This window comes from Falco rusticolus, chromosome 3 (assembly GCF_015220075.1).
Source record: "Falco rusticolus isolate bFalRus1 chromosome 3, bFalRus1.pri, whole genome shotgun sequence".
NCBI classification, from domain to species: Eukaryota; Metazoa; Chordata; class Aves; order Falconiformes; family Falconidae; genus Falco; species Falco rusticolus.
The window spans coordinates 107,152,492-107,178,229 of record NC_051189.1 but is presented as its reverse complement, the minus strand read 5'-3'; the positions used below and the strand labels follow the sequence as shown (position 1 = coordinate 107,178,229).

Below are 25,738 nucleotides of genomic sequence, written 5' to 3'. Positions count from 1 at the left end.
TACACAGAACTCAGCAAGGGTGGCAGGTTTTATTGTTTACTTTGCCACTTCCCAGAAACCAGATCATTCTATTTTTAGCTCTTACAAGGCACGATTCAATCAGTAATTCAAGTATGTTTCCCAGATGATTTAAAACATACACTCCAGGTCACAATGATCAACAGTCAGAATGGCCAACTCCACTCTTGGCTAGTAGAACCTCAGATCCCTTCCAATACATTAAATTTGTTAAAAAGTTAAGGGCCTTGAGTGTCACAGAAAACATTGTAATTAAAAGTCTTAACTCAGATACCGAATTTGAGAAATCTGTTATCTCTTCCTTCACTTGACTCCTTCCCCTCAGCTGCACGAGAAGATTCCAACCCTATGAAGTCCCTCCTATTACTGGGACACACCTTCCAACCCAGGACCAGACAACTGCTTCTTTTCCCACCTCCACACCCACCCATTATCCAAGTACCTCAGATCCATCGGTCTTGTCCACCTTTGCCATCTAACATGCTTCATAAACATGCAAACTCCTATTCCATCCTCCTTTGCAAAGACACCACTCCTCAACGCTTCACGTATCTAGTATCTACTCGGGAGCCCATGAGTAAGAAACTGCAAGCGCTGCCACTAAGACCAAGCAGAGACAAAGCATTCTCACATATTGGTGTTCTCAGTTCATGAAACCTTGCTCTAGAATTTACCAGCAGCTAGGCAAAGCTGCTCTTTTTGGAAAACACATCCCAGAATTATCTGTAAGTCAGAGTCTCTTCAAAGCCTACAGGAGCTCCTGTGTCACTACGATTGCTATAGGTAAGATCACATAAGCCGTTTTGGTTTGGCTCCTGATCCAAGCCCACCCTAAAGCTAAAGGCATTTGAAACTCAAAGACTTGGCCCAAAGAAAGACGCAAGAGTTCAGAGCTTCTCACTTTGCACACCCGTTTTTCTTCAGTTACAGCTCTCTGAATAACTAAGCACACAGACAGATATTTAAATAATATAGTTTAAAGCTTCACATTTAACAGCACTGTCTGTAATAAGAGGCATTTGCAACTGTTTGCATTTCAAATAAATCATGCTGCACATTAGCCCCTTGACACAAGAGGTTACTATCTTGGCAGGGATTTTATTGCCAGCAAAGGCATTCTCAGCACAGGCAAGAAGCAGTAATTTAACATATGGATAGAGATTAAGGAAGGTAAGACAGATCATGTCTGCATTGATTTTATTATAGACTAGACAAAATCACAGATGAAACACCCGTTGGAATAAAAATGTACCACATGAGCAGAAAAAACAGCTATACCATTTGGAATTGGAAAAGACTAAATCTGAATTCCCAGATTTAAGCATTTCCAGCCACGAGCTACTTACCAGTACTCTGCAGTCCAAAAACCCAAAGCTTGCAGTTACCGGCTGCAAAGCTAAAGTAATGTCACCATCATATTTTCCATACTCACAGCTTTTAAAAACTTCTCTATTGAGGCTGAGAATTTCCATGTTTGGTATGAAACCAAGCCATGGCATTGGAATTCCTCTCGATTGATGCAAAATGAGGGAAAAACCACTTTTGTTTAGGTCAGAACAAGAGAAGAGACTTTACCGACTAAAAATACAAACAAACCCTCAAGTGGACCGATACCAAGCTGTTAAACCAAATGCTTTCAATACCTCGTTTCAGGAATTTGCTTCTGTGGGTATGAAATCCTTTTTTTTTTTTCCTAGATACAGTTCCGCCTTGTGGAGACTTTGCTCTTACCAAGCATTAAAATGACAACTACTTACCTTTCTCAATCCCTACAGTAAGGACAGCTAACAAGGACAACAGAGCTTATTTGGTCAGATCCTCAAATGGCAATAACACAAGATGTCCCGCTCAATTCTTTTCCTATTCAAGGACATAAAAGTTTTAAAAGAAGTTACTGAACATTTTGCAGATTTCCTATTTCAGGTGTTACACTTTTATATTCCACAAAGCATTTTTGTGATGTATACCACACGAATCATACTAGCGACTTTCATTTGGAGGTTGAGCTAAGAGAGCTACCAGCAGTTTTTGATTAAGCTTTTGAGCAGCTCTAGCAATCAAACCAAGAACGTCCGTCTTGCATTGTTCCGAATGGAGGAAGCAAAACGCCTGCAGCCACTAAGCTCCTCCACATCCCTGGCATTCAGCCTTAGCACATATTGCATATTTACACATACACATCCCGGTGACACTTTCCAATAACAAAACCCATGAGCCTTTTAGTTCATCTCGCAGCTCCGTTTTGCTTTAAAACGAAACCCACATCTCTGCACATGAATACACACCTCCTAACATACTGCACACCCTGCCCAATCAATCATTAAAAATCCAAGCTGTTTTAAAATGCTGACCAATTTGTTGTGGGGCAGCATACATGTGCCTCATGTTTATTTCATAACTCAAATCTGCCGGAAACAGTTTTGGGAGTTGAACAATAGCTGCAAAACAGATCAGTCAAAACTCATGTCAAACTGCTTTATTACATCTTAAATAACATTACATTTTAATATAGTATCTATCTTGCATCCAGCTTTCTTGAAGTACACTGACTTTAAAATTAAATACAAAAGGTGAAGAGGGATACAGGGCGTGGAGAAAGCTCTACAGAGTAGTTTCATGAGAGAGAGTAAGAGGGAATTCATCTTTTATGCCAAATCCAGGCCTAACGCACAATTACAGCACATTTTTGTACAGAATGTTGCAGAAAAAACAAAATGGAGAAAAGCTACTACTGCTGCTAGGAAGGAGCATTTCTGGATACAGTGAGAAGATAGGAAAGTTTAACAGAACAATCTGCTGTCCAAACACTGCTGCTTTTAACATTTTATTTGAAAAGAAAGCCAGGAAAACCTGCTCATTACAAAAATGACTCTGATCAGATGCAAAGGACTCATCCTACAAGAGGAACTGGCTGTGAGGAACTGATTTATAAAGAAGATGGTCTAGGTTCCCTCCTCCCACACCCCAGAATCTTTGACAGCGATTGTTTGAACAGGCTGTTTCTTTAAAAAAAAAAAGTGACTTATCACGCTACTCCAAAACGTGCATAGCTTTGTACTCGAGTTCTTCATAGATTTATGCACAGAGTAGCAACAATAAATGAATACAGCGACAATGGTTACAGTTTTTAAACAGGTTATTTCTTCAAAGAAAAAACATCTAAGGACTTAGTCCAATATGCACTTTTTAGCATTTCTACAGCATGCGATTCTAAGAGTAAACCCACCCAATATGGCAAACAATCAAAAAAGGTTTTTTTTTTTGTTTAACTTAGAAAGTTCAAGATCATTATTTTCAAAACATTGATTTGTACATCATTTCATACACAAAGAATTGACTCAATACCCAAGTGTAGGATAGGTCTCTTTTGAAAACAGAGATTCCTGGTTGTTGAGACTTATAGGATAGTGTTAGGATATATAAACTGCCCTTTCAAGTGGACAAAACCAAAACAGATTAAAAAAATCAGTGTGGTGAAAAAGGGGGGGCAGGAGGGACCAAGGATTGCATTTGTTATCCATAAAAGGTGAAAGGATTCTTTAAACAAGCATTCATTACCTTTTACAGCATGTGCTTGGTTACCTTACTGCTTAACATTATCCTATATATGCCAAGTTTTGTGCAACAATTATCTGTGATACTAAAAAATAAAATAAAAAAATTAGGGACTAAATTTACAGCGTTAACAACCCCCAGATGCTCTGGGCTAGGACTCCCTTGTTTTGCTCAATTAAATACATAAAGAAATGTATTTAAAAAGGAAACTTGAAAAAAATCCTGCTACAAACATGACTTTAAAATTTGCAAGTGTGTGAGATAAAGTCCTTAACTTCAACTTGGAAACTACAGTGAAAGCTAACTGTTTCACAATTATGCTCAAGTTTATTTTCTGGTCATGCTTTTATGATAGTGTTTCATTTTTAAATTCTCAAGACAAAAAAAAAATGGTCCCAAAAGGAATGCACAATTTCATTTTGCTTACAACACAGAAATTCTTCTTGGAAAGGTAATTGTGCTCTTCATTTCAGCAACAGGAGACGGAAAAGATCTTGCCCTTTGAAGTTGGGGAGGATGGGGGTCCAAGTTAGTATGGTTGGATTGGATATGCTATCATTTTTAATTTTCAACCGTTGGAAACTTCTTCCAGTCATGGAGTCCGCTGCTCTTCTGACACATAGAAAGATTTGTTAACAGTTGCACTTTGATAAACCACAATCAAGTTTCAAGTTTGCTCTCGCTACCCACTGACACATTCGGCCATTACCTCACCACTGTCAAGAATGCCATTTATTTACCAACCCAGACTCAGAAGACCATACGGTCATCCCAAACAGGAAAATAAAATATGCCAAAAATAGTTCATCACAAAAATGTCCTTGCATATATTAAACAAATAGCCTTTTAAGAACACAAACATGTTTTTTCTGCAGTGACTTTCCTAATCTGAACTATAAGCTTGCAGCATGAGTAAAACAGCACTGTTTGGGCCTGGAAAAAAGCATTCTGAATCCCAAACGATGAGTCTTAATTAACTGGCTACCTACCTGCTTCAGTTCCAGATCTTGAGGAAGCTGTCCCATGATCCTGTTGCCACTGCCATACCATCATCAGTCACACCTAAGCAACTGACACGGTTATCATGACCGGCAAGGACACCTATAAATAAGAACATGTAACAAACACATTACCTTCATGATTTCGTATTTCAGTTCCAGTAACAGAGACACGCACATTTGGATTAGTCAACATATCCAATCAAAGATCTTGAACAAACATAGCTGGAATTTTTAAATGCTTTTGGTTTTATAAGCACAAACATAGATATAATTGGATGAGTTTGCAAGGGGGTAATAGAGTAAATGCATTACTCCAAAATTTTCCTTGTGTATTCCCCACATTATGACCTTTACTGGTTTCTCATGAGTTGTCAAGTCACCACCCTGAAAATTCTGCTGACAATGTCATAGCAATCATAACCACACACTGCACAGCTCATAGTATTTCCTCTCCACAGTGATAAAGATCAGTTAGATTTTTACAAAATTTTTTATGTGCACAATCAGAAGTTAGGCTGAATTATGTTATGAACACTAAAGCATTTTTTATCTAATTTTATCTTACTACATTCACAAGCACTTACAAGACAAACTCCTACATACGCATATTGACAAATAGATTGTATCTGGTACAATTCAATTACAGTATTAAAAAACCCAGAATCGGCACATCAAACAGAAAAATTAAGGGAGTCAATGTTTTCCTCTATCCCCTTTAATTTAAGGATTTGCAGCAAGTAAAAAGAAAACTGAATTATGTTCAAGCTCTTTCTCGTCCACAGCACTGAGCTAAGATATTCTTGACAGTCTTAAAACTAATCTCCCAGCATCAATTACACTGCTCATAGGATTCTCCTCATTCATATTTTGGGTTTTCCCCCTCCATTTACTATTCTCCAATACAGAACATTAATTAAGTCAGTTTTAGTTCTTACACAAACTAATGTTTCAAAATTAGTATTTTTAGCTGCTAAAAGTCTGTGTAACAATGACTACTTGATATACAAGGATTCCTGATGTTTGGACAAGTAACATTTCTGATCTACTCTGTAAAAGCAGTAACACTGTGCGAGTAACACCATTAATCTCCAGATCCTTTTAAACCCATACAAGCGTCTAAGCCTCAGCACAGAATTGTGCCCTCCTGCAGCAGAAACCAAATCGTGATGGAGCAGACAATACCATGTTCAGAAATTCAGTGCGATACCGAACACCGCTGCCAGAGCTAAGAGAAATACCATGGGGTTACCTAGGGTGTACTGTGGATAGCATCAGTATATCAAGATGTGGTCTACTATCACATTAGTTATGCGCTGCAATTTGGTAAAAGAGCATGCCAGGCAGTCTACATTTGAATTGAATAAATAACCAAGGCGTTTAATGTAGAATCAGGCATAATAGAGGTGTCAAATCTGCTCAGCAATCTTAAGTCTCAGAATATCTCAAATAAGCAGAACATTTGACAAAGTACTTGTTGAAATCAGTTCTAGAACTTGGAAATAAAGAATCAGACTTCATGGGTACGTGGCCATAAACCCAGATCAGTATAAGGAATTGTCTCTCATTCCTACAGGTAAGCAATATCACCACCACCTCCTATTCTTTTTCTTAATGAAGGTCTTTCAAAGAGAAAAAAACAGGGAAAACCATGTAATTGTTTTCACAGTACTTACATACAGCCAACTGTAAACTAACCTAAACACAAATCAAGGGAATTATCTCAATTCATCTCCATGCAAGCTTCTACACCCAATTATGGTCTCAATCAGAAGTACAAGAAACTCGAGTTGTACATCTCAACACACAGACAAGGCTGATTCATAAAATGCATTTCAGTACCAAAATAATTGTGTTCGGCATCACCAACTTGCAAACAGAACCAAATGCTATTGTACAATATATGAACAAAGTATCCACAGTTGCAGCTTCTCAGCACTGATAAAAACTATCATGAATACTGGAAGGAAGAAAGAATAAAATCTGAGTGGTAAAACAAAGTTGCTAGAAACAGAAATTAACAAACCCAGTGGAAACTATCTTGGTATAGTCCAAGATTACATGATTGTTGACATTTTTTTCAACCTGCAGTATGTGCTCCCCTCAAAGCAAGGAGTCAGTCTGCACCAGATAACTTACTCACAAATGCACGTGGAAGAATATTCTGCTTGTCTGGTGGTTTTTGTTTGCTTTTAAAACCCACCTATGATAATTCTAAAAGCCCTAGACTACTTTACTTGGTAAGAGTAGGTGCTTGCTCTCCTCTCTATTCTGATACAGGTAACAAAACATTTGCAGCCTAATTTATACCTTTTCTTCTTTTTTCTAATACGAGGTTTCACTTTAAAGAACCGAAGTTAAATTATCTTTGAACCATAAATTTCATACTCATCTCCTCAAAAGATAATCTCCAGTGTTTGCTGTTTCACTGCTTTCTCTACAGCTACTGCTACAAATAAAAAAAATAATTTATATAAATAGCAACATTAAGGTTTAATTTTTGAACAGTTCATATATAAAAAATGCCATAAAGTCTAAAAAAAAAAGCCCTCCACTTCCAAACCCTTGTCTTTAATAGCAATCTTCCTATTCTCAAGCATCCATTATTCCCTTCTATTTTTTAGCAGTATTCCAATTTATTTATTAACACCATTAAGCTACTTTCATCACCCGTCATCCTAAAACAGGTTATCACAGAGTTTTAAAGAGACAGGGAATGCTACCATGTCCATCTATACGACAACTTACACATTCAGTACGCCACACTGTTTATAATTTTTAAAACCCAAACCATTTACCTGCCCTATCGGCTTTCAGTGTGTCCCAGACATTGCAGTTGAAGTCATCATAACCAGCTAGGAGGAGACGTCCGCTCTTGGAAAATGCTACAGAGGTGATGCCACAGATGATGTTATCGTGTGAATAAACCATAAGTTCTTGATCAGCCCGAAGATCAAAAAGCCTGCATGTAGCATCATCCGAGCCTGTGGCAAATGCGTTGCCATTTGGGAAGAACTTTAACAGGGGAGGAGAAGAAAGAAAAAAAGACACTTATTTCAGACTATTCCTCCGTCCCATTGAATATACCGTTTTGTACAGACCGAGTGGAAAGAGAAAGCAGCAAAGAAGAGTATACACCTCTCCACTACTGAGACAGGGGAAAAACCAGTGAAGTGATTAAGAGCATGCAAAGAACTGCCACTGTTTCCATTTACCACAATGGATCTGAAGTTGTACAAACTTCAGGTACTTTCCCCAGCTACAAAAGCTATTAAAGAAAATATGCCATAATACTACCTCATACAGCACATGCTCAAAAGCAAAGACCAGAGAAATAGAAATTTATAAATCCCATGTCTTTTGTTCAAGTTAATACGTACACAGATGGCATTGATGTCTGACTCATGGCCAGTGAAGGTTTGCCGACACATTCCTTCTCTAACATCCCACAGTTTGGCAGAGGCATCACAGGCACCAGAAACAAAACACCGGGCATCAGGAGCAAGAGACAAACTCATGACATCTCCAGTGTGCCCAGTAAATGTCGTTGTCTGCTGACCAGTTTCTATGTCCCAGAGAGCGCTTGAAGGAATAATTAAAAAGGCAAAAATCAACATATTTGCACTCCATTAGAAGGTCTAGACCGCAATTCTTGCCTAAATCTGTTCATTTACATCACTGCTAAGAAGGAAAACTCCATGAAGTATTAAGAAATATATGAGTAGCAGTAACAAACATTCTTTGTTGAACTATTTGGTTATGTTACAGGATAACTGCACACAGAATATTTTAAAAGCTATCCTAAATTTTAAAATATTGAGAGATTTAAATTGAAACAGTGCATAAAACCTAACTACTAATACTCATGGCTGTTTATACACAAAGTTCTTATGACATGCCAATGACTATTGCCCAGTACTACTACAAGGCTGATTTAAAGCAGCAGTGTTAAGGCTATAGCAAAAGCTGAGCCAGCTTTTCTCCTTTTAAAAACTTAAATCACGAAGTTACACATCCTCAGTATGTCTGCCATCTCAAAGCTGCACCACTTGCCCAGCAAAATCACAGCAAGATCACTACTACAGTGATAATCTAAGAGTATAAAAGGATGAAAGAACACCATCACCTCCCTAACAAGAGGTCCAAACGGTTAAGGAAGATTTTTAATTTCTGTAATCAGAATGGTGGCAGATTTGCACTAGGCAAATACTTTGATACTGTACTTTGAAGCCCTGCTGAACCGATGTTAAGGATGAACTGTCAACCAGACAACTGTACAGTTACTACAGCTGAAGCGGCTGTATTTTTTATAAAGAGCATAATTTTAACAAACCCTGTTTGCAGTTGGTTTGTTTGGTTTTTTTTTAAAAAAAAAAAACCACCAACATATTTAGAAACATTCTTGTGTAAAAAACCAAACATATATATTCAATAGCTACTCAGAATCGGTGGACTAATAGGTGGGCATTCAAAGAGACTGACGTTGTGTAGGAAAGGTATTTATTGCACAACCTTTGCTAGAAGAACTGCTGGGTCAGAGAACTGTAATGCTTTTAGAAATTAGATATAATAGAAAATTCCATGAAAGAAGATTGAGGTCTTTCTTTGTTCAGAAGCTAGTGCTTAAGACATACACCTACATTCTCCTCAAAAAAACCAACTACTGTCACTGTAGAATATTTTCTAAGAGCTCTTCTGAATAACAACTTAAACTAAATTCTGTGTTAGAAAAAGCTAAAAATGACTTTACAAATAATACATACTGAATACTAAACAAGTTTGAGAAAACTGATTAGTCTAATACACTTATTTCTGAAAGCCAAATAGTTACAGTAAAAAAAAAACAAACCTTCCCATACCATCTTAACACAAAGAATTAGGCCAGAGTCTTTGGAACATGGGCATAACTAAACAGCCAAAGTTCACAAAATTTCAAAGTCCACCTGTTCCATTACTAATAAAACATGACCTATGAACAATAATCAATCACATTTAGTTTCTGGGTGACGATTAGGTTTACGAAGAATAAAGTTTCCTTCAATAATAGAGTATAACTGTGAAAAGTCATTACTAACAATCACGTCAACATCCTACTGCTTACCAAGTGGTGTCACCAGAGCTGGTAACGATTTGATTATCATCCAAGAAACGACAGCATGACAAGTATCCTGAAAACAAAATAAAAAGTTGATGAATAAGACCAGAGATTACTCTTCACATTGCATACTGGCTTGCTTATGTTGCTTCTTCCTCTCCTGAAGATGCAGCAAGAACTACTATATAAGCTTAAAATACAAACGCAGACAATCTTTATATAGGAACTTCCAATGTTTTGGACAAACAAAAATGTTTGGCTCTTTACAGACCATGCCCAATTCAACCGCCACGCTAGCACAGTGATACACTGGCATCACAGCAAGTCAGCCTAAACAAAGTTATCTGTGACACAGAAGAAAAACTTAAGCAGCTTACCCAAAGAGGGTAGAAACTTTTGGAGACACCTTGCCAATTTTTCTGTTGGTAGAGTAGGAAGATTAGGAGGAAGAAGAGAAAGAGGGTGTAGCGAGGCAGAAGCATGGAATCCACTGGCCAACCTGGCGAGAAGTATAGGTAACCCTGCACTGTATACACTAAACTTTCTTTAAAAGTGGATCTGTAATGTCACTGCATCCAGGAACAACAAATGCTTATGACCTCCACAGTGTCATGCAACTACTGAGAAAAAATAAACTGCATTCTTGGTCAGTACAGAGAACAGAGACTATACGTCAGATGTTTCCCAACAGTGGCATCAAAGAAAATTTCATCTGAAAGCTCTAAAGCATCTTGGTACTGAGGTACCACAAGCCAAACTATCAAGCTAACAACTGATTACAAAATATGTCTGTCCTGCCAGCCGCCTCTGTTTCAGACAAACATCTTCTGAAAATCCAAACTACAGCAAAATATGAAACCTGTAAACATCAGCTTCCAGCTATAGGCTTTGTTCAATTCTGGAACAGAAATGCAGCTCATTCTTCAAGAAGATTCCACACAAACTGATCAGGCCTCAAATGTACTCCTTTGACATTCCTTGTATTACAGCAAAATCCCGCTTCTCATGTTAAGTAAACCGTTTCCCCAGTGATATAGTTTATAACTATAAAGACCATTAAGAAGCTATATATCAATAGAAATAATGCCCTTTTATTGCTAAAATATTTTTCAGTATTTTGATATATACATGGCCACACACTGCAACCTAAAACTCCCTGTGTCCAAACATCACTCCGAACTTCCCTGTGTCCTGAAGGGCGGGCAGGAGGCAGGGGGAGAAGAGAAGAGCACCTTCCTGGAAATCACTTTACTGGTCATATCACAGCCACTATCTGGAAGGTCAAATCAGCACTGCATTCTCACACCCTTAACACCATCCACAGGGTACAGAATTCCTCTAAATCAATAAAACATGCTTTGCAAGAAAAACAGCTGAAAGAAAATTAAGTAACATTAAGTATACTTTAATTCACATTTAACTTTCTGCATAAAAATTCATTAACGTATAACTGTTTATTTCTGAGTAACCTTATTTGCTTCAGTGAGCAGTCTATACCATTTTCTTTACTCTGAATAGCCAGAAAACCAGCAAGGCACAGAGCCCACCTGACATTTTGTCTGAAGAACTGTTAGAGGCTTTCTCTGGAGCCAAGCTAACAGCCTTTAGAGCAACCTACCTTTGTTTTGGATTAGTCCTTGTGGAAACAAAAAGACCATAAAGATGACACGCAGCTTCAGAGCTGCAGCTTTAGGAGAAATGCCTAATTACAGTTCATTCCTTCACTCAGGTTGCTGGAGGTATTACTGATTCCACAAGAATGCAGAAGACTACCGATGTATGCGGCAGGCTCAGTACTATGTGAGAACTTTACAAGATGCCCAAGTGCCTAATAAATAGCCAGTGTTTTCATTTTCAGCAGAGTTCAAGAAACAACCCACATGGCTTTCCTCTGAAAAATTTTCCAAGCCCATTCACAGAAGAATAAAAATACAACCTGTCCATTGTCAGACAATATACAAAAGCAGCTCACATTTTTCATGTTACTGCTGCTTATATGGTGCTCATCTCTGTTAACTGTACATTCTTCGGGAAGTGAGAACCTCTTCAGCCACTGAATTTGCTTTAGTAGGTACTTTGTGACACTGGGTCTCTTGGTTTGTTCAGAAACAAAAACTTTCAACTTATCCCCAATACTTAAAACAGTAGCTTTTAAGCACCTTGAGGGATTTTCTTGCTTCAAAAATTAACACCTGCGTTTCTACAATCCTTCTTACCTAACAAGATAAATGTTGCTTCACCTGTCACTAGGACAACTTTGCAGCTACAGTTTACAACCTAATTCACCAAGTAAAGCCTACAAGTCTACCCCTCTCATCAACAACAAGGAAGCCCACCTTAGAAACCGAAGGCAAAAATTAGTCTATTTATTTTGGGAAGAAGGGAGGGAAGTAAAAACAGAAGAGGAAGCAACACCACATCTCTGCAACTAAAAAACAGCTCCACCAGAAGGCAGCTGTCTTGCTTATGAAAAGTTAAAACACATTCTCATTATACTTCTTTTGTTCAAAGAGTATCATCCTTAAAAAAAAGTTTTTAAAAAGGAGGGAGAAAAAGCCATTTAAAAACAGGTAGCACGCAGCTACGGTCCCACCTGAGAAACAGAGGTGAACAATGAAGTTTCTCTCTTTAATTAGGAAATTATATTTAAAAGGTTGTGGTTTGTTGGGGTTTTTTTGTTTTGTTTTGTTGTTGGTTTTTTGCAAATCTCCACCATGTGCTTAAGTAACTTAGATCATTCTGAACAGGCACTCACCTGTGTGACCAGCTAGTTCACGGCTGACACGTACATTCCCTTCACGAGTTTTCAAGTTATAAATGGAACAGATGTTATCAAGACCACCACAAGCCACATAATTTCCAGAAGGAGCATATGCACAGGTCATGACCCAGGATGAACGCAGGGGAATAGCATGCACCTGAAACCAATACATTAATGTATTTCATCTGCAAAACAACTGGTTCAGTAATTTATTAGCAGGAAGTTTTTCACTTCTCTCAGGACATACATCATCTTTTTGTCAAAAGGACAAGAAGAAAACCGTGAAAAGTCTTTGGCTGTTCAAGTATCAAACTATTTTGAGGGTAATTTGCATATATAGCTCACCAGGCACATCATTACTTGTAATGACGTAATTAATACCTCACATTTGCCTTTCCTGCGTTCAGTTTAATCAGCAATTTTTGTAAAAACAAAATTATTTCATTTCAGTGCTCTGATTACTATTGGTTTATTATAGATTCAGGAAAATATTGACGTCCAAGTACAGTCAGCAGAACTGCAAATTCCAGGCTTAGATGCTATGCTATGAATGAACAAGTAAGGAAATCGCTTTCACTGCCATTTAAATCCTTCTTTGGAAACCCACTGCAAGCAATCAAGCTTCACATTTAAATAACTACCCCATGTTTCCTTGTCATGCTGTGCTCAAAGAACTTACTAAAAAAAATTATCGAAGCTAAACCTGTTCTATCTTGTAAACTCATTGCATTCATCCTTCAAATTTGTTCATAACATCTTTAAGAAAGTGATCATATCCTTATAGATATTGTGAGATTTCATGCAATATTAACAATCTTCTGGCATTTAAGTAAACAGTAAAGATTACTGTAGTAGCAGAGGAATATACAGTAATCAGTGAACCTACAGCAATCAGTAGTTAAACCACCACCACCACACTGCACTAAAACCAGAACCAGCTCGTTTTTGGAAGCCTTCTACCAAAGAACTATCAGAATAATAAACTTGAATCATTTTATTTTATCATCAGGAAAAGCTGATATTTCTGACAACTGCGTTACTGCCAAAAGAACATCCACAGACTATCATTCAAGTATTTTTGCATTAGTGGCTTCCAGGTGCTACCTGGTCAAGTTTAATACCATTTCAACACCAAGCTGTTGGCTACCTATCAAAGTTTAATACCATTTCAACACCAAGCTGTTGGCTACCTATCATTCCAGAGGGTTGGTGGTTTGGTTGGTTTTGTGGTTTTTTTCGGGTTTTGGTGTTTTGTTTTTGTTTTTTTTTTTGGGGGGGGAGGTGTTTTTTGTTTGGGGTTTTTCACTTCTTCTGGGGTGGGTGTTTTTTTGTTTTCATCCCAATCGCTATTTCACTGAATCAATACTGCCAAGAGGTATGGGGGGAGGACATTTTTGCAGCTGAACAGCTCTATTTCCGATTCTAGTAAAAATTTTACCAGTCTAATAACAACCTCCGATTCCATTCCCCCCAGTTAAGAAAGCTGCCTTCTGCCTCTTGATGCTGCCATGGATTACTTGGTATTCATGTAAGAACTGAAGGTACTAATACAGAAATCATGGTATACAGCGATTATTTTACTAGCTTATCTTTCACCTGTTACAGTAATTAGGTCACATTTTCCTGCAGGCTGGGGTCAAAGGAGAAGGATGAAGGCAAAACCAGAAGGTTTTTATTTTTTATTTTTGGGGTTTGTTTTTTTTTTTACAAGCAGTATTATTACTCTTCAGAGAAGTTATGGATTCATTAATTTCACAACTGGGATTCAACAATAATCCTAGCTTTTGAGGTTGATGCTGCAATTGTTTGTTTTTGCTTCTTTCTCCTCTGTAGCGTGCCATTTGCTCCAGCACATTGGCAAAACTGCTTTTAAGGCTATGACTAGCTGAGCCATGAAAATTTATTTCAAATAAAGTCAGTTCCATGCTCCTGGACATGCACAACAGACTTGAACAGGTCTGTCAACCCAACTTAAAGGGGCAATGTGTGAATTGTTGATAGCCCTGATGCAGTAACCATAATCAGAAAATACCAATCACTGTCATACGAAAGCAAAAGTAATCCTGAACTGCATCACGTGACTGCAGCCAGAAAGTGATGACCCATTATCTATACACCAAGTCGTTCAATACTTAACTGCAGACACCAAATTACTACAGCTATGCTTGATTCTCTGACCTTTCTGGTGCAACCTGCCAATTACTTCTTGCCCTCTGTTGACCAGTTTCTCCGCAGTACCAAAACAAATCAAAGCCTTCTCTAGAATTAAGTATTCCACTGTTTTCCATTTGTGGTGCACATTTCTATACACAATGTGCTTAAGATACTGCTATATTCTTTAAATGCAAACTTTATTCTTTTAGACAATTCATAATTTGGTCTTAGGACCATTGAACTAACGCGGCCATCATCACGACAGGCAACATTTCCTTCCTTTGTATTTGCAATTGAATTACATCGCAACACACCCATCAAGTCTTACCTTGTTTGTAGTATAGCTGTCCCAAATTATAAGTTTGCCATCCTGGGAGGCACTAACTAGAAGCCTAGAGAAGAGACAGGAGGAAAACACAATTATTGCACGAAAAAAGAAGGATCATTTTTGTAAAGACATTTGCCTCAACTATCAAGGCCAAGGTACTTGAAACCATTTAAATACAGTGCGGCATTACTCAATTCAAGTATTAGCACTATAAAAGTAATTTTGCAAGTACCCAATTTCAATGCTAAATTTTACAGAACCATGTGATAGAACACCTGCATGTTAACACATTCTGACTTCAGGAAAACTGTAGCCATATAAGTAACATCTCAATCTTGAAAACTGATGGAGAAATCCTGCACAGAATCAATGTTTCTGTGTTCTGCATGCAGCCTTCAGATTCTTGGAGTTTGGCAATCTACGCTATCAATATGTTTTCCTTTTTCCTACATTTACAACAGGAATTTAAGTTACAAAACATCCAAAACCCCTGAATGAATGTCAGCACTGAAATACAATGGAAACAAAACGCAGCAAAGATATTGCTAATGGAAGGGTAGTATTAGAAGATTTTTACTCTAAATTGGCACCACCTCAGTCCCCCACCCAGCGATCACATTTGAAATGTGACGCACCTAATTCATTGTTCAGAGCTCTCTTACTTGCTTTGAATGCGTTTGATAGATCAGATATACTGACATGAGAAGTCTGTATAGTCTCCACATTTTCTAAGTCACTGTGGATAAAATACTCCAATATGGTATTCAAATTTGTTCTGTGCATCTTCTTCCAACCATTTTCAAGCTGAACAATACCGGGCAATCACAGTACTCCAGTCTCTCTGCATTTTTTTTTTTTTTCTCTCTAGGTTATATTTTAGAGCAATCTTGAAACAATTTGCCAAACAAATTGAATCCCCATCTTTTAAATAAGCTGTATGCTGAAGAGAAGCCTGAAGCAATGAACTCTACCTATCTGTGGAAATTAGCTTCCTTCACAGTCATAGAAAACTGAGGTGCAAAACACCGAGTTTAACTCAACGTAACAATTGTGTTCATTGTGATTTTTAAGTACTAAGCAATTCGGAAACTAAAAGTTTAAGTATGCACCTTCATGATGCATACTGTCATCTTTCTTAAGCACTTGGCTTGTTGCTTTAGTGTATTTACTGTATGGATACACACAAGAGTTCATGCAATTCTTCCATAAGGCACAGCTTATTTACACAAATGTGCTAAGACTGTAAGTTCAGTATCAAGCTTCCAGCAGAGGCTACCTGTAACTTACAAACACCTTAGCTGCAACTTCAGAATTCTTAAGGGGAAACTGATTTTTTTTAATCTGTTCCTGCAAGGAAGCAGCAACGTATTCTTTGAACTGAAGTCTGAAAATTTGCTGCCATTAGTGTGCCTTAAAATTCTTGTAAAGAAAAAAGAATGAAAGTAGCTAACGCTACTGTCATTTAGTTTCTCTCTAACCAAGTATCAGTAGTTAAGAGGAAGCATTTAGGGGAAAAAAAGACAACTGATAATGAAACCTACTCTATCTCCACAGCTCCTCAAAATTCATGTGCTACTGCAACTACATTTTTCAGGCAAGCAAACAAAGACAGGTATTGTGCCATCAAACTTAGATTTGAATTGCAAAAACACAGACATTAGGAGTGAAAAAGTGATATTAACTGTTTCTGAATTCTCTTGGCTGTCTGAGTTCTCTTGGAATTAGCAGTTCCTAATGGTCAAGAAACGGAAAAATAACAGCAACCTCGGCATCCAACTTCCAAAGAACAGTGAAGCCAGTGATGCAATTTTGTTATCACTAGCACCCACCTGGAATCAGTCCCCCAGTGCATTGCATAAATTTTAGCCAGGTGTCCCCGGAGTGTTCTTCTAGTGCGCATTTGAATTCTCCCCACTGGGTCAATATTGGCTGTGATCTGAAACAGGAATGGTGTCACACACTGAATTTTTCACTTCAGAGTTCCAGAAGTAACACATCATACCCAATTACATTTAAATGAGCATTTCAATGCAGTGTAAAGTCCAACATTTTCAACACTGACCGAGTTTTTACAAGTTGCCTAATCAAAAGTTACATCATTTTATGTGCTGTATCTTTATTGAATGAAGAAAACAGCCTCTCTATTGCATTTATAGAGTCTCAGAAATCACTTTGTTTCGGTTATATCGTCTCAGACTTCTAGGATTTCAGACCTTTGATCTGAGTTTTCTACTCCTGTACAGATAAAAGCACTAGATTAACATTTTTTTTCTAGAAAGATGGGTGTGGGGAGGTATATCAGGCTTTAAACATGTCTCCACCTTTAAAGAATGAATTAATAACTTGCTTTCGGCTCCAAATGGCTTTCCCTTCCAAGTATATGATTATCAAATTCATAGTACTCCTGATGTAACTTCTTGAACATAAAAGTAGCCTCTAGAATAAGTGAATAGCAAAGTGAGGAAGTTTAGCTGTCATTATGCTGTTAAATTAATTAAGTTCTCCAGTCTGGAAAGAACCAACAACCACCCAAAAAAAAACGCCAAAACAGTACAACACTTCCTTAAGTAGTAGACTCCACAACAAATCCAAGAGTTTCTAAATTTATTTTATGGATAATGTCTGCATATTTCTCATGTCTGTGTTACAAAATTCTTTAGCCAGTGCATTTGAGTAGAGATCTCTGCTTCTCTTCAAAGGCTATCAACACAGCTTAGGAGTCAGACGAACAGCTAAGAAAGCTTTCCTGAAATAAACTCCTTTCATGGTGGACATCTTTCATATTAACTAATAATGAAGCTTTTTTTTTTTCCTTTTCTCTTTTTCCAAACTTTCATCCTGGAAAATACTCTACATCATGCCTCATATAAAATGAGATCACAAGATATGTATGTACACTTAAATAAATACTGATCATACCTTTATTACTTGATACTTTAGTGACATTTTAAATTAATAAGCTGACATCAATCACTTTTGTACCAGCTATCTTAAATCAGACACACAGGATTAATAGTCAGCATTCAAGCAAATATAGTGAAATAGGTGACAAGAGTAAATTGATTCATGATGTATCTAGAAAAAAAACAAAGACTTGCCACCTGTTCCAATGCCATAATAAGCTGCTTCAGTTTAAATTCCTACCAGATTTCTAGAAAAAAATGCTACTGTACCTCCATGAGATACATCTCCAGAGCTGTATCTCCAGAGTACAAATTTTCCTTTCCCCAAGTTCATGCTGGCTGAAGCCACGCCAATAGGATGGAAATGTGATAGTACAGCAAGATGCAAAGGTATTAGCCCGAGTTCAGAAGCAGTTCAGACATAAGTGCAGCATCATGAGGAAATAAGTAGGTTAACCTCAGCAGGTCTTATGGTTCAGACTGCCACGGTAACGCAACTGCACTATCACCGTATCTGCAGCAGAACACAGAGGCTCCCCTGCATTATTTTCCATTGAGATGTGCCCCGAGTCACTTCTTTAAGAAGCTACTGCTCAAGGCTACTGCTCTCAAAAACTGGACAAATGTAAACAGCGTACTTATTTCTGGAAGAAACCACCTGAAGGCAAAATGAAAAAACTAATAAAAAGGAGGCAAAAAATACTCACTTGCACTTACCTTCTTATACCATATTTTCTTTTCGTAAAGGAGACAAATTTTCATAATTCATGTTAAACTCTTAAATGCTTACCTGAGCCAGGGTGGCATCCGCACATGCTTTCCTAGCATCCTGCAATGGGAGAAAATTGGAGAAATCGGAGAAAGTTCTGTACATTTCTTTATGCTCTCTCTCTCTGTTTTGTCAAATTGATCAAGCACACTCAAAACAAAATTCAGAAAGCATTTCTGCTTGTCAACCAGAGAGGACCCAGCCTAACTGCAGCACAAACATAATATGCTGTCTGCTGTCAGAACACATTGAGCATATTGATCATTTATAACTCAGAAATTTTCTTCTTCTTTTGAAAGAAAGGTAACAATTTTCACCATGAAGACAGTCAAGCAATGGAACTGCTGGCCCAGACAGGCTGTTCAGTCTCCATTCTTGGAGGTTTTCAAGACCTAACTGGACAAAGGCCTGAATAAGCTGGCCTCACTCAAGCAGATCATTGCTTAACATTGGTTATGGTCTGCCTCAGAAAGACTTCAGTAAACATTTATTTTGATTAAATGCATTCTGTGCATTATTTGCATAACTATTATTTTCTAAGTAATATTTAAGACCAAAAAATAATTTCCTAAAGCCTTTACAGGCACTTGCCCTTTCTAAATATCCACAACATTAACTCTGACGTTGTGAAACTATTTAACTCAACACATCGTTTCTGTCCATCTCTCTTCTCCTCAATACACACAAATGACAGTTCATCTGTACTGGTGCTTCAGGATCCACGGATACAATACGTACTCTGATTTGGTTTTTCAGTTGCTCAGCCTCCTGGCGTAACTGGTCAAGCTCACTCATTTTCCTGTGCTAAAGGTGTGCTTCACTGCCACCTCTGAAACAACCAGAAATCTGAAAGACAGGTGATAATAATGAGAATCAGTAGCAGTCATAGCCTGAAGTTACTGGAGTAGAAAAGTCCTTCCAGCCACCTCAAACACCACTTGAAAAAAGGCAGACTGGTTTATAAGTATTGGAACACACATGAAAATACTTCTCTGAAATCTCTTCAGAATAAGGTGTTACCACACATGAATATACTTCACTTTTTTCCAGCCACAGTAACTAAAATACTACTTGGACTTACTCCTTTCCTCCAGGTCTCATTTTTGCAAATTTTTTTTTAAATTAGTGTTTTTCTGATTCGGTTTTGTATAAACTCAAATTTCTCAGAAGGGAACCAGCAGATACCCTAATGTTAGACAAGAAAATCAGAACTGCTCTGTAGGTTTTAAGAATAGAGTAAGAAATCCTTCTACCAAAGAATAAGCACCTTAAGCATTTACAGACTGACACAAGCACTTGCAAAATGCTGTAGAAAAGACCTATTATGAATGCTATCTGCAACACAGCAGTTATGAGAAGTGTTCCAATACCGGAATAAAATGAGATTGCTCACAAATGTTGTTCAGGATTTTACTTTTTTGTAAAGACAATTGCTAAATTGTCTCCCTGAGATATCCAGAATAGATTCTAACATGTTGTCAGGATAAAACTATTATTTTTTGAATGTAAGGATGAAGGGAGGAGTTTGAGAAACTGCTGCCAAACATTTTCCCCCTCTAAGACTCTATTTTCCTAGCATCAATAAGCACCAAATTACTAACACGTATCCCTCTGCCTGCTGTACTCCGCAGCCAGCAAGATAGAGGCTCAATAAATCATAATGATCACTGAAAACTCTCAACTACTACCTATACAGTCCCTGAACTATGGGACTGTTTTCCGAAATAACAACCATCTAGATATTTAAGCATAGAACTTAAATTTAAAAGCCACTGTTCCAGAAAGATAGTGTTGATGTTTTCCCTAGCATTCCATACCTAAACTTCAGCTGTTCTTGAACTTTGTTTTAAAATCTCTGCAGCTTGATACCAATATGAGATGCTGAGGAAACATGCTGATGAAGTTTTATCTTTCATTGCAGAACAAGATAATCTGTTCCATTTTCAAATGCTACACAGATCACCTGGAGTTTATAAGTAAACACTAGTAGCATGGTTTTTGAACATTTATTAGCCAGAACTGACCCTTTATTATTAAACAAAGCAAATGCTTTGCTAGCAGCTTTACATATTATTCTGTTAAGATTTAATCAGCTTATTTATCTTTGCAAGCATGCGTGTGTTGGTTGTGTTTGTTTTCCCAAGGAGCCCTTCCCAAGGAGAAAGATGAGGATAAATTCCAAATTTTTACCAAAGTAACAGAGAATATACTGTGGAGGCAAACTAAAGCAGCGGAGCAAACATCACTGTCAAAAGACAAGAAGCCTCAAAAGAGTTATTAAGAGTTTAACATTCCTTAAATGTTGCTATCCCACATCACCAGACATATCTCAGAGTTCTCTTCATAGTGGCCTGAATTCCAAGGCAAGGACCTCAAGGAACAAATGTCACATCTTGTTGTATCATCATTTACAAATTTATGCTCCTCTCTGAAACCCAACATATTTTAGAAATGTCATTGTAGCTAGCTTGTCTCAAAACCTCCATTCACACAACTTCAAAGCCCTTTCACTGTATTGTGAAACTAGGTCTCCCTCTCTTCTGGTCCCAGGGTCATCTGTAAGTCCCTTTAAGACTGCTTGTTCAGCAGAGTCCAAAATCCAGTTAAGACAAAACCTATCTAGAGTGGTTTATTATCCTATAACCACCTTTTGTTTCAAATGCTCTTCTGTTTCTCAAGACATTTTGTTCATTCTACAATTAAGACAAAACACTCTGTGGTTGGGTGTCCCTACAGCTTTTAACATGCAGTCATCACTGTCCATAGCTCCTGTGTATTCACGCACATTGTGGAACAGTATGCACTACTCTTGCCATAAGGAAATTAAACTCTAAAGGCTGTTCTTAAGAATAAACTGCAAATTTTCAGATCTTTTAGCTTTTTGATATCCAGTTCTCTTTCTGCCATTCTCCAAGTTCATATATAAGCCCATTTTGCACTAAGCAAATACTAACTTCTCCAGGCAGAATACAAAGAATTTAGAGATGGTATCATTCCTGTTTCAGAGAAAGAAGTAGCGACCCAAAACGTAAGCTTTGCTCAAGGTCACAGCAACTCAAGGACAGGATTAAGGTAAAGATTTAGGACACTAGAATTCCAGCTGCACAGTTACAGGTAACTACACTGAAAATTTACATGCAGCTTTATTTAAATATAATAGGATGAATAATCTAATGTCAGTCAAAGCAGATACAAAAATTGGCGCTATTTTAAGTTGTATGTTACTAGAGAATGTGTGCGCTATGCAACAGAATTCTCCCGTAATTAAATGAAACAAAGCTTCTTCATATCGAACAGGAAGAGGCCCACAGAGATGAACATTAATCCTAGGAATAAAGTCATACTGAGAAAGTTTACTTCACAGAAACTGAACCCTGCAATTTAAAACAAATCATACAAGCTTATTTCATGGCTTGTGCCTTAATGCTTAACATAGCACGCACTGAAGGGTACTACTGCAAACGTAAAGCCAGATGAAGCAGCCCAATAATATCGAGTGTCTTCTGCAGTAACACAGAAGCAGTAACACTGATACAGCCACATGAGAAGCTGAAGGGACGTAAATCGCATTCTCTGGGTGGTGGGATATCATAGCTTAACCAGCATGTACGTGTGTGTCTTCACACCAATAAAACCTCCATTACACTCTGACAGGCCTAGCACAGTAACTGTACGGGTACTTTTGTTACAAAAGAGACTGTCAGACCAAATTCAAGACAATACTCTGCCGCAGCACTTTGCCTCCATTCTCTTCCAAGTCCCACTTAGGCAGGGGCAGAACAACCCAAACTTCACAATCTGTAAGGATTTACTAAACACACTGATGGAATTCAACCTTCGGAGTCATTTCATAAATGTTCTTTGCCACACAGGGAAGTCCAACATGCATATACGTAACCTGCCCTACCTATTGCGCAGCTAACCTCCTAAAATGCTTTATTTGTGAGCTCCACATCAAGACAGCTGCTCACTAACGTTTTAAGGAAAGCTTCTTTTTAATGAACAACTTCAAAATGGTTTACCATCGCTGCAGAAACCTTCACACCTACATATAAGACACTGTCTCCATTATCACGAGGCAGCAAGTTGTTCAGGGAACTTAACTACTATTGTTGAAGCAGCTTTATGGATCTTGACCTTCGGCCACTTGCTAGGTGGGACTTAGGTTTCATTACTTGCTGCATGACAATTAGTAGCCGAATGCATAGGACCCTTCATGTCTTTCCCACCTCCAACATCGTATCTCCGAGCAAGTCCCTATCTCGAAGTTAGATACACTTTTTGAGTCATAAATTAGCCCCCGCACATTCCCAGCAACTCCAAACTCTGGACTGCATTTCTGACAGCATCCATAGGAATTAATTAAACCAGATTTCCACATCCCCTTTGTAGTTTTTGTTGCTTCAACGTCAACAGGAAGTTCTAATTCCTGCCAACTCACTAACACTCAGGAAACAAAAATCCTAATGAAGCCAAGGGCATTAAAATATAGCAGTTCCCTGAAGCAGACTGTAAAATTTATGGGACAACCAGCTTGGTGATTCCTCTATTTCTTTTACACTAAGTCTTAGGCAATTAAATTTACGGCAGAAACATGAGATCCGTGGGGGAAAAAGGGTTCCATCCTCTCGTGTACCTTTCAGCTATACTGTAAATCAGCAGAATTTACTAGTGTCTAACATTTGAAAAACACACCCAAATCTTTAAAAGAGCAAGAACAGGTAAAGTCAGGAAAATGTATAGGAAAACAAAATATTTTTACCTGTTTTCACTCTTGATACATGGGACATTTTTATACACATTTATTCGTATTATATGCAGAACTACCAAGCAGAGACTGTTCAACATATGATATATGCTCATCACAAACTAGCACAATTGAATATCAGGAAATAATGTATTTTTGTTTCTTTGCATGTTCTAAAAGGCATTTCACCCCCATTTTAAAGGACGGTTTCTAGGAGAAACTGTAAGCTTGAACTGGACGATGCTTGTATTTCTGGGGGTTTGAAAGACATTACAAAATTTCCAAATCAAGCAAACCTCATGCAAAAAATAACTACTCATGTTCCACACACTTTTTTTCCAAATCATCACCATAGCTGTAAGGAAATAGATGGCAGCCAAACCCATGCTTACCTCACTTTCTTTTGAATATGTTACTGTGTTCTTGAAGGCAGTCTTCTCAAGAATAACACATTCACTTTGCTGAACTCATTCAAGACCTTTCCAGAGGCTGAAATGCTTAAGTGTCTCTGCTCTAAGCCTAATTCCCCCTAATCTTGTTGACAAGTATACCTTGTAGATAATTCTCTTCTTGCTAGGGACAACAATATGCATACTTGCAAAGTCAGTTTACTAGTCTTCACTACTCCAAATGACCCAAGTCTCTAATCTCTTCTTACAAGTTACCCATAGAAAAGTCACTTTGTTCCCCACACAGGAAAATCACATATTGACTTCACCTAATTTATTACTTTCCATTTATGATAAAACTTCACAATTCAACTATGTCAAAACGATTTGTGTCACTCACCTCAAAGTAACAACTTCGGGGTTTGTTTTTCCTCTAAGCTACATGAGCTATATTCCTATGCAAAAGGAAAGTTATATAATTGACTGTCTGCCCAGTGGATGTATATGTTGAACAACTTCACACAGAATCTTTGAACTGAATGGAAAGCCTTATGAAATCTACAAAACTTCCACATACTTCCTGCAAATAGAGATATACTTAGGACCCCAGTATAATAATTCTAATTTAAAGGCAAAGCTCACTACTCAGAAAACAGTGACAGAACAATTAAAAGACTAAGGAAGAACTCAAAATCACTCATTTCATTGTTACAACTCTAGTGTCCTTTCCAGAGCTCAAGCTGTTTATGCAATTAAGTCCAGTTACTGAAACCAAGGTATCATTAATATCATCACATTTATATGTAGACTGTTTGCCTACATTATAAGAGAAATGGGAAGAGTTGAATACAACTCATCCAAAAACTAAATATGATTCCTCCGAAAAACCACCTGGTAATAGCAATGAGGCAACTCTTACTAACCACTTTGTATTTTAATTTTCTCACACCATTCCTATTTAAAAAAAAAAGTAAAGAAGGACAGAGTCTTCCATCCTCCCCGAAACAGCCTGTCCTGTGAATTATCTCTACAGATTCAAGGAGAGAACACAATTTTAAATCACAGCTATCATTAAATCAAATATTTAGATCTTCTATCCCCTGATAGCCAAACCTTGTTTGCAACAAGGTATTTTAACTATACATTGCTACTACCAAAAAGTAAAGTAACCCTACCAAGCCACTGTTGATGCAAACTTTGGTAACGCAAAAGGTTTAATGTTATATTGTACTTGGGTAATAATACTCTAACAATAATTTCATTAGAAGGTTAGCCAAACCACCTTCTCCCAAATGAATAGGCTGTCCAATACTTGTTCCCTCAGCATCTTTCCTGCTAATATGCATCACTCCAATAGATACAAAACAGCTAGAAGGAAAGCAAAACACATAATTTCCAAAAACAGACCCAAAACTTCACAACCTTAATAATAAGCTCATGTTATGCCTACCAGACAGTCACATAGCAGGTCATCTGATTAAATGAAGCTGCACTAATCTAGTAGATACCATAAATCCTATTAGCAACATGCACAGCAGCTTGTACATTTTCACAATGACAGAGGAATTATAAACAATCCACCATTAGTTCCAATGTTTTGACACCATATTGGCTTTGAAAAGCTGAGAGGTTTTTTGCTATTTAATCGGAAGTATATATTGATCCCTATTTGACCTTTATTCAATAGAAAACACAGTAAGATCAGAATTGCTTGTGGAATAAATTTGAGGTGTTCTCTCCCCCATTTATATGATCCAAAATAGAAGATGAAAAAATTCGGGGCTGCCTTCTGATCCTAAAGTATACATACCTCCAGATACAGTGATCACCAAAAAAGGGGTCCATAGTTTCAGAAGTTAAAAATCATAGAAAAGGTATACAGGAAGACAACATAAGAAATCTACGGAATCACACAAGCTTCTGAGAGACAAACTTTATTTGAATGGGGGGAAAAAACCCTGTAGAACACGCACTGAATACCTCAAAGACATTGGCTTAATAACCAGCACTGGTTAAAACAA

At 37.6% G+C, this 25,738-nt stretch overlaps 1 protein-coding gene across 7 annotated transcripts in view; it reads right to left on the bottom strand.

The window, feature by feature from the left end:
* Positions 1–2,479: 2,479 nt before the first annotated feature.
* GNB1 (G protein subunit beta 1) overlaps positions 2,480–25,738 on the bottom strand; it is a 45,904-nt gene continuing 22,645 nt past the window's right edge. For 5 of the 7 annotated variants that reach the window (XM_037378681.1, XM_037378677.1, XM_037378675.1 and 2 more), the window contains 10 exons: positions 19,320–19,427; positions 18,603–18,641; positions 16,739–16,845; positions 14,910–14,973; positions 12,422–12,584; positions 9,673–9,739; positions 7,952–8,153; positions 7,370–7,586; positions 4,563–4,674; positions 2,480–4,185 (listed from right to left, as the gene is read on the bottom strand). In XM_037378681.1, the coding sequence (XP_037234578.1) occupies positions 4,568–4,674; positions 7,370–7,586; positions 7,952–8,153; positions 9,673–9,739; positions 12,422–12,584; positions 14,910–14,973; positions 16,739–16,845; positions 18,603–18,641; positions 19,320–19,376 (1,023 nt within the window). In that variant the 5' untranslated portion in view covers positions 19,377–19,427 and the 3' untranslated portion in view covers positions 2,480–4,185; positions 4,563–4,567. Of the gene's footprint in view, positions 4,186–4,562; positions 4,675–7,369; positions 7,587–7,951; positions 8,154–9,672; positions 9,740–12,421; positions 12,585–14,909; positions 14,974–16,738; positions 16,846–18,602; positions 18,642–19,319; positions 19,428–23,720; positions 23,852–25,738 lie in introns of those variants that run through there. The other 2 variants (XM_037378680.1, XM_037378682.1) reach the window with 2 other exon arrangements.